Source organism: Pinus tabuliformis, chromosome 1_1 (assembly GCF_031772625.1).
Source record: "Pinus tabuliformis cultivar Carrire ecotype Pingquan chromosome 1_1, CPIR1, whole genome shotgun sequence".
Lineage (NCBI taxonomy): Eukaryota > Viridiplantae > Streptophyta > Pinopsida > Pinales > Pinaceae > Pinus > Pinus tabuliformis.
The window spans coordinates 698,537,976-698,547,674 of NC_142297.1; the positions used below are offsets into that span (position 1 = coordinate 698,537,976).

General features: G+C 37.6%; 1 protein-coding gene across 1 annotated transcript; it reads left to right on the top strand.

The window, feature by feature from the left end:
- Positions 1 to 8,801: 8,801 nt before the first annotated feature.
- Positions 8,802 to 9,479, top strand: LOC149215393 (uncharacterized). Its single transcript, XM_089391082.1, has one exon. It carries the CDS (start codon positions 8,831 to 8,833, stop codon positions 9,359 to 9,361), a length of 531 nt encoding a protein of 176 aa, XP_089247208.1. The 5' UTR covers positions 8,802 to 8,830; the 3' UTR covers positions 9,362 to 9,479.
- Positions 9,480 to 9,699: the final 220 nt, after the last annotated feature.

A 9,699-nucleotide genomic window follows, 5' to 3' on the forward strand; every position in this document is an offset into this window, starting at 1 on the left:
CCTGGAATGAAATGTTGAGTTTTTTGCAAGATGAATGGCACTTTGGCTATCACTGTATAATGTGCCCATATCATGCTCCTTACCCAATTCACCCATAAACCTTTGTAACCAAATCATTTCTTTACTATCCTTTGTAGCAGCAACATACTCTGCTTCTGTTGTTGAAAGTGCAACAACACTTTGGATTTTTGAAACCCAACTAGCAGTTGTTCCACCAACAGTAAATACATATCCTATAGTGCTCCTCCTGTTATCTCTGTCACCTGCCATATCTGCATCAACATATCCATGTAGGGAAATGTTTGAACCACCAAAGCATAATGCTTGATTTGTGGTACCTTTCAAATATCTGAGAATCCATTTCACTGCCATCCAATGTTCCTTTCCTGGATTTTTCATGTGCTTACTTACAACTCCCACTACATGTGCAATATCAGGCCTTGTGCAGACCATTGCATACATTAAGCTTCCAACTACTGATGCATATGGAACTTTAGACATATAATCCATGTCTTCTTGGGTCTTTGGGCACATTTCCTTACTAAGTTTGAAATGGCTAGCAAAAGGTGTACTAACTGGTTTTGCATTGTGCATGTTAAATCTTTTCAACACCTTTTGTATGTACTCATTCTGAGACAATGTTAATTTGCGATTTTTCCTGTCTTTAGTTATTCTCATACCAAGGATTTGTTTTGCAGCTCCCAATCCTTCATTCAAATGAATTTGCCAATTTTCTTTTGAGCACATTTATTTACTGCATGTTAGATCCTGCAACAAGCATGTCGTCTACATACAATAACAATATAATATAGCTTCCATCATTTTGCTTTTTCAGATAAACACAATGATCATAGTGACATCTAGTATAACCTTGTTCAGACATAAAATTGTCAAATTTTAGATACCACTGCCTTGGAACCTGTTTTAAGCCATACAAGCTCTTCTTCAACCTGCACACTAGTTTCTCCTTCCCTTTCACTTCATATCCTTGTGGCTGCTGCGTATATATCTCTTCCTCCAAATCCCCATGGAGAAAGGTTGTCTTTACATCTAACTGCTCAAGATGCAAATATTCAACTGCCACTAGACTTAAAATAGTTCTGATTGAAGTCATTTTAACAACAAGAGAAAATATTTCATCAAAATCAATACCTTTCTTCTGTGCAAACCCCTTCACCACAAGTCTAGCTTTGTACCTCTGTTTTCCTCCATCTTCTTCCTTCAGCCTATAAACCCATTTATTCTGCAATGTAGTTTTACCTATAGGAAACCTGACTAAGTCCCAAGTCTGGTTATGCATTAAGGAGTCCATCTCTTCTTCCATGGCTACCTTCCACTTCTTCCTGCTTTCAACCTGCATTGCTTCTTCATAACATTCGGGTTCACCAGAATCAGTCAACAATAAATAATATAATGAAGGAGAGTATCGTTCAGGGGGTCTACTTATCCTGGTAGATCTTCTAACACCACTTTCAGGTGTTTGGGGTGCCTGTTGCTATTGTGGTGGTTGTTGCTGTTGTGGTTGTTGATTATTATTATTTTCAGACACCTTTACTTTTTTAGTGATTTAATTAAGAACTGCGTATTCCTTGTTTTCTTTTTCTTGTTTCTTTTCCTGCAACTGATTCTTATACAAGACCTTTTCATTGAATATTACATCTCTACTCCTAATGATTTTGTGATTTTTATAATCATATCAGCGATAACCAAAATCATTAACACCATATCCAATAAAGGTACATTTCTTTGACTTTGCCTCAAGCTTTGTTCTATTTTCTTTATCAATATGGACAAAGGCCTCACAACCAAAAGGCTTTAAAAAAGAGTAGTTTACCTTTTTACATGTCCATGCTTCCTCCGGAACACCACCATCCAAGGAACTTGAAGGCCCTCTGTTTGTTAGATAAACAGTAATATCTACAGCATCTGCCCAAAACTGTAAAGGCAATCCTGCATGCAATCTCATGCACCTTGCACGCTCCATGATTGTTTTGTTCATCGTTTCTGACACACCATTTTCTTGTGGTGTTCTTGGAACTATCTTCTCTCTGCGAATTCCATGCTCTGAACAATACCTATCAAAATCTTTGCTGCAATATTCACCTCCATTGTCTGATCTAAGACACTTCAATTTCTTTCCTGTCTCAATCTCAACCAAAGCTTTCCATTTCTTGAAAGTATCAAATACATCGGATTTATTCTTAATACAATAAATCCAAGTTTTTCTAGTTGCATCATCAATAAAAGTAACATAATAACAAGAGCTGCTGAGAGATGATACCTAAGCAGGTCCCCATACATCTGTATGCACAAGCTCTAATTTTTCATTCTTATTTTCTTTCCCAACTCTGAGAAATTTGACTCTCTTCTGTTTTCCATAAATGCAATTCTCATAGAAGTCCAAATCAACATTCTTCAAACCTGGCAACAAATTCCTTGAGTGAAGAATTTTCATCCCATTTTCACTCATGTGTCCGAGCCTATGATGCCATAATGCTGCATCTGCTCCTTTGGAAGTTAAAGCATTAACAGAGTTAGAAATACCATTGCATAAATACAATGTACCAACCTTTTCGCCTTTTGCTATTACCAGGGCTCCTTTGGTGACCTTCCAAGCTTTATCTGTGAAAGTTGTCACACAACCTTCACTGGCTAACTGCCCTATTGAAATTAGATTTTTCTTTAGATCTGGAACATGCCTTACCTCCTTTAGTAGCCATTGGTTTCCATTTTGTTGTTTTACAAGAACCTTACCCATTCAAACTATTTTACAGGGTTTATCATCACCCAAACGAACTTGTCCAAAATATCCTTGAACATAGTCATGAAAGTATTTTTTATCAGATGTGGCATGGAATGAGGCCCCTGAATCTACCACCCACGAATCAATAATATTTTCAAAAGAAAGAATCAAAGCATCTTGTAACACCTCACTTGTCACATTTGCTTCATGATTGTTTTCATGCTATGAATCTCCTTCTTTTCCCTTCTGAGATCTACAATGTTTCTTTAGGTGTCCTTTCTTTCCGCATTTCTAGCACACTATCCCCGATCTGGACTTGGATCTGCCTTTCCTTGATTTACTGTGATATCCTGATCTCTTTCCTCTTTCCATTTTTCTTCCCCTAGACTCTGCACTCAAAGCATTTCCCAATGTCTCACCGGAGCTTTTCCGTCGCATTTCCTCGCTAGGGATAGCACCGACAACATCATCAAACTTTAAAGATCTAGACACAGAGTTACTAATGACCATTACTAAACCATTCCAACTTTCTGGCAATGAGCACAAGAATAACAAAGTTCTAACTTCATCATCAAAGTTTACCCCTACAGAACATAACTGACTTGTAATAGTATTAAATTCATTTAAATGATCTGCAATAGATCCACCTTCTGATATCTTCATATTAAATAACCGTTTCATAAGAAATACCTTGTTTGAGGCCGAGAGTTTTTCATATAGTTTCTCCAACGCCTTAATCAAACCCTCTGTCATTTTTTCCTTCGAAATGTTGAAGGTGACCGATGCTGCAAGGCACAACCGTATTGTTCTGAGTGCCTTTCTATCAAGAAGGTTCCATTCTTCATCTTTCATACCCATCGGCATCTTTGCTTTTCCGCCCAATGGTAGGTATAGATCTTTCCAATACAAGATAATCTTCCATCTGCATCTTCCACAGTGAGAAGTTTTGGCCGTTAAATTTCTCGACCCTAAACTTACCATCTTCTGCCATTGCTCCCACTCGAACGAGGAACCCTCGTTTCCTGTGAGTTTATCAGCCAAATAGACCTTCGGCTCTGATACCAGTTGTTAAAAAATTATATATTACGGAACAATGGAACACATAAAATATTGCGGAAATATAAACACAGAAAACGCATAAAACAAGAGAGACACAGATATACGTGGTTCACCCAGTTTGGGCTACGTCCACCCTGAACAACCAGTCCTTCCTTTCTATTATCCAGCAAAATGAAGAGACAAAACCTACAGTAGATCCGTTGTAATATCCCCTGTTTTATCTCACAGTCTCACCTCTCTGTTTCTCACTCACAGAATACACATCTATTACACAGCCTCAAATACAATGCCCTCATACAAAGAGAGGGGTTGCCTTCTAGGGAAAAAAACCCTAAACTAAACATACGTTCTACCGTCAGATCATTCGCCTAATGAACGGCCCAGATTGACTAGAAATTACTATACTTTTACAAGGCAATTGTACATATGTTTTTAGCTTCGGGGGCGTTGCCCCCGAGCCCCCGCCGGGGGACCACTGGCCCTCGGACCCCCGTAGGGGGGACAAGTCCCCCCCGCACCCCCCCGCATGGAGGGGTGTACAAACTTCCTAGGTATACATCCGGCTGAAACAAAGACCTATGAACAATCATGCTCCACACACAACATAAATGATGAAAAATACATAAAAAAACATTTACAATTCCTAATCAATGGAGGCTGAATAATGTAAAGGAAGAAGGCTTCAACAATGATATATTGATCATAGGCAGCAAAACTACTGAATAGAGCTGAAAACAATGAAGAAAAAACCAAAATATGGAGAGAGAAACAGTGTCATTCAATCATCGCACCTGTAACACAGGGAAACATGGATGCATCTCACCTGCAGCACATGGGAGGTGCGATGCATCCAGACTGCCAATGAGAGACAGTGCGATGGTCCAGGGACAAGACTGAGCTCAGTTTTCACCCACAGTTTGCAGCTAAGTTCAGGAATTTAGACTGAGCTTATGATAGGCAGTAAATACAAAGTATAGGGGCTGATCTAATGAGGTTATTGAGCTACCACTAGGGCAATTAAGATGTTTGCAAGTCAGATGTTCAATTCATAAACCAACCTGGAGATTGACTGAAGCAGCGTTGATCTACTTTGCAGTTGCATAGCAAAAGCAGTTCGAAGGCTAGCTAGCTTAATTTCAAGCTTCGTCTGTAGTTTATAAAGCAAACAACAGTAACAAACAAACAAACTATTCGCTCCCCAGCGGAGTCGCCATTTTGTTTTTAGGAAAACTAGTGTCTACTCAGATCTGCTAGTCCCACTAAGACGGGTAGCTATCTTAGAAACAAACAATTCAAAGTAACTTGTGTTTTCCTTTATGGGAGATAGATGAGAGAGAAGCAGAGAGCATCAACCTTAATCTTTCGCTTGGCTCCTTGCTTGTTTCCTCTCTCCTTTGATAGAGCTTCACCACTCCTTTCTCACTTGTCCCGCTTCAAAGAACACCTGTAGAGTCAAAGCAGCAAAATATCGTCAAAGCATAGAGATCTATGATACCATAAACAATGTACAATCAGAAGTACATTAACCATACAATTGCATACACAAATGCAAGATTCAGAAGTACACAACCATAGGAGGAAAAACTCAAATAGATTTATTGATAGTAGAAGTAGAAGAGAGGATTACAACCCAGTTGTCTGATCCAGCATCATCCTCCCAGCATGAAAGCCCTCTTCACCTCATGAAAAGTAAGATCACCCAACAATGCAATGTCTTCAAAGAGAAACCAACAACACTTCCTTACAAATTACAAAATTCCAGCCTTTGGATCTCTAGGATGAGGGATCCATATATAGATATTTGCAGGAGGTGAGTCAGCTTCTGGGTTTTTGATTAGTGTCATTTCTCTGATAGTTCTTGGTTCCACTTGGAGATTTCATGATCTCTTACTCATCCCTAGGCGAATTCAGAGAGGCAAGTGTCATATGAGCAGTTTCTAGAAGATTCTCTGAGTTTCCACCTAGAAAACAGCCTCTGCCATTTGTCTGCTCTCGCTTATCGCACCCTATAGAAGGGATTTTTAGTATGCATCGCACCCCTTGTGTGCAACAGGTGAGATGCATCGCACCCTTAGCACTGAACAATCTGTATGGTCCAGTTTTGACCAGTACTGAGTAGTTTTTCAGGGAGAACTTCTAGGAAATGATGTAATTAGTTGACCTTGATCTTTTAGGGTGTGGAACAACACTTTTAGGGGTTTAAGAGCCCTTGGTTTATCTACATATGTGATTGGGGTTGCAGTGCCCAAATATGTCTATAACACTGAGGCCCCATGAAATACAGGTCATTTCTAAATATTAGGTTTTTGTCTTCTGCTGCTTCAAATACAAATACAAAGAAGCCTTTGTCGACGAAATGGATTTTTATTCCTTCTTTGACCAGTGAACGCTAGTTCCTTTGAACCTAATCTTCTACCACTTTTGGCGAGGGCCATAAGCTTGTGAACTGGTCGATAAGTCCTCTTTCTGCTAGGTTTAAAGCAACTTTGCAAGGCTCTTCAGTAGGCAGAGCAATTGTGGGGATAGTTGCCATTTTTTTCACGAACTTCTGTTGGTTTTCAGATGTCAGTCTTTTATTGCAAGCTACAACCAGATCCCAGAAAGCTGTTATCTCTAGTGGCAAGGGAGTTTCCTTTTCACGACCCCCTCCTGGGGCCATGGCTCTGGTGCTTCACACAGTCTCAAGGTTGGGTGTGTCTCTTTGCGTGCTCCCCTAGATTCCTCTTGCCAGACGGAGGCTGCCCAGGCTCCCACTAACTAGTTCCTCTCATGAAGGCTACTCCAGGCTCCCACTCCGCTCCGTTGAAAACTCAATCATAATAGCTAGTTTTTAACTAAATATACAATATTCTAATAGACAACTCCTTACCACTAATTCTTAAATAATACTTTACTTACCTTAATAACTAATTTACCAACGACTAACTCTGGACAATGATGCATTAATGCTATTTATTCATATAGATCAATTGATTTATCACCTTGTCCTGAGAATCAACCACATTAGTTGGTTCGAAACGTCGACCAAATCCTAATAATGTGATTAGTCTGAAAGACTCTTATCTACATTATGGATCACAAAAGTCTTAGATCTAACATATTTAAAGATAGTTGTATTACTTTTGAGAGGCCTTTATCCAAACCAACTTCAACACAAATGTGGGCACAAACAAACATCTTATTCTTGGGTCTGCTCTATTTAAATACTTTCTCAGGGCGTTACCAATATTTTTGAAAGTGTCATCATTCCAGTTGTGGAGGGGAAATTAGGGGAGTTTTGCCCAAATAAGAATAGTAAAAGGAACCTCAATTTCAGGGTTGAAATATGGACTCCATTTATCTAGGTATAAGCCTTAACTCCCTAAAAATAAAGAACACTTATGAAAATTAAGTCATTATCAGATTTATCTACAAAATAAAAGGTAAAAAACCCCTTCTACAAAAGGAGCCTAAGACTTTTCATTTAATCAAAAGCCTTTAGTTTTTATCCACCCAAAGGTTAAGAGATTTGGGGGAGGGGCAAATCCTTGTGAACTAACCCACCGAACTTTTTAGTGTTCATCGTGACTTTTGAAATTCATTTGGTTTTCTTCACAAATTTGGCTAGTTGTGATCATGGGATTTTGACTGCGATGATATAAGAGCATTAAAAGCATCAATGCCAAGCCTTAAGTGGAGTAGGCCCTTAGAACTAGCTGTCATCAAGGATTGCAAGAGGTCAACTAGGATTTTGGAGATTTATAGCTCAAAACTTATTGTTGAGATTTAAGATGGAGAATTAATGTTATATCTAACCATTATTATAAATAAAATTATAGTGTTAATTTTTGCTTTGGCCAAAGACAAACAATTAAACCAAAAAACTCTAAATATAATTAAATATTCATAAACATAATTACCTTGATAGAATTTTGATTATGCCACAAGCATGTCTATTTCAAAATAGGTTTTTCATAATTTTAAATTAATTATCAATAATTATTAGGTGGATGGTAGAGATTTAACCTCCATGGAATATGCGAGAATATTCATAGTAATATGCATAGATCAAGGGTTTCCATTTATGTCCAAGTTAGTTATGTTCATTTAATTAATTTATCTCAAATTAATCAATTAAAAAAATGTCATATCATCACGTGTTTTATGTAAAATATGTTAGTATATAGGGTAAGTGCTCCCATGCTTATTATGGATTGATGTCTATTTATATTTATCAATCATTTAATTTATATAACTACTCTAGTGTATAACAAAAATAATACTCAAACATAAAAATTATTGAAAAAATACCATTCAAATAAAATAATTATTTTTATAAAAACAAACTGCATAAATCAATATATATATATATATGTGTGTGTGTGTGTGTGTGTGTGGGGGTGTGTGTGTGTGTGTGGATGGTAGGGAGTTTTTATTAGAGCTAATATTTTCAAGTAATTCGAAATGATAGAAGGCAAAAATATAAATTTATAGAGCAAGAATGTTGGAGATATTAAGAGCGTGTGTTGTCTTTGAATCTTTATAATAAAAGTTTGAGTTAATAAAATTGATTGTTATTATGTTAGACATTTTGTTACGTCTCATTTTACAGCCCAATGTGATGTCTAACCTTTTCATCCATCAACATCAAAATTGAAATTTTACTATATCAATTAATATATATATATATTTTTTAAATTTTAAAATTTTAAAAATTAAATGACTATACAAACACATTTGTCATAAAATCTGTATTTAAAATAAATCTATGCTAATTAAAAAATATCATTCACTCAACAAACCTAGAGTAGTGCAATCTATCTCTGCGGTATTTAAAATAAATCTATGCTAATTAAAAAATATCATTCACTCAACAAACCTAGAGCAGTGCAATCTATCTCTGCGGTTCCATTGGTAAAGACACGTGTCAACGAAGATTGCAAAAGCGTTTTCAATCTCAAGTACCCGGTTCGACTTCTATTCTGTTCGAATTCTATGCCGTGCATAAAGCACCGAAAAAACAGAATACTCAGGTTTTTATCGGGAAAAATGACGGAATCAATGGAGCAGGCTACCGTTCCCGACTGGCAGGAAGAGCCAAGAAATGACATAGAGGACGACGATTGGGTGATACTGCGGGTGGGAGGTCAGGTGTTCGAAACCTCGCGGCAGACTCTTTGCGCGGATAAAGATTCCATGCTCGCTGCCCTGGTGCTCCGCCATTTGCCCAAAGATGATAAGGATAGCAAGAATTCCGTCGTCAGAATCGACAGAGACGGTCAGAGGTTCCTTCACGTCTTGAATTATCTACGCAGCGGCACCGTGTGGCTGCAGGACGTCTGCCTCCTGCGTGAGCTCCATGAGGAGGCCGATTTCTTCTGCCTCGACGGCCTTAAAGCCCTCTGCGAGGAAAAAATCCAAGAGATCGAGAAGGAGGAGGCGATGTGGAGCATGCATACCGAAATTTTAGGGAAGAGGCCAAGAAGTCCGTCGCCGAGGAGATTCTCAAAAAATTCGACGATGGCAAAGAGGAATTATCGGAGATCAAAGCATCGCCACAGCCTTGATGGCTGGGTTTGAGGTGCGATGACAAAGAAAATACATGAGGATTTTCAGTAGATGTTTAAATTGGTCACTTCTGTGTTTCGAACCCTGGCCGTTTCGATTAAAAGGATGTTAACGTGTTTATAATTTAAGATCAATTACGAAGTCTGCTAGAACTTAAACTTTCGCGTAAATATTTATATTTACACTATTATTTGTGATTATATGTTTAAACTGTTTTTATAAGGAAAATTAAAACGTATAAATATATAAAATGATATTTTTTATTATTAAAAAAATTATATTTACATATTGAAATTTAAAAATATTATTATTATATTAATATATATTTAATTTAAATTTTATATTTTATA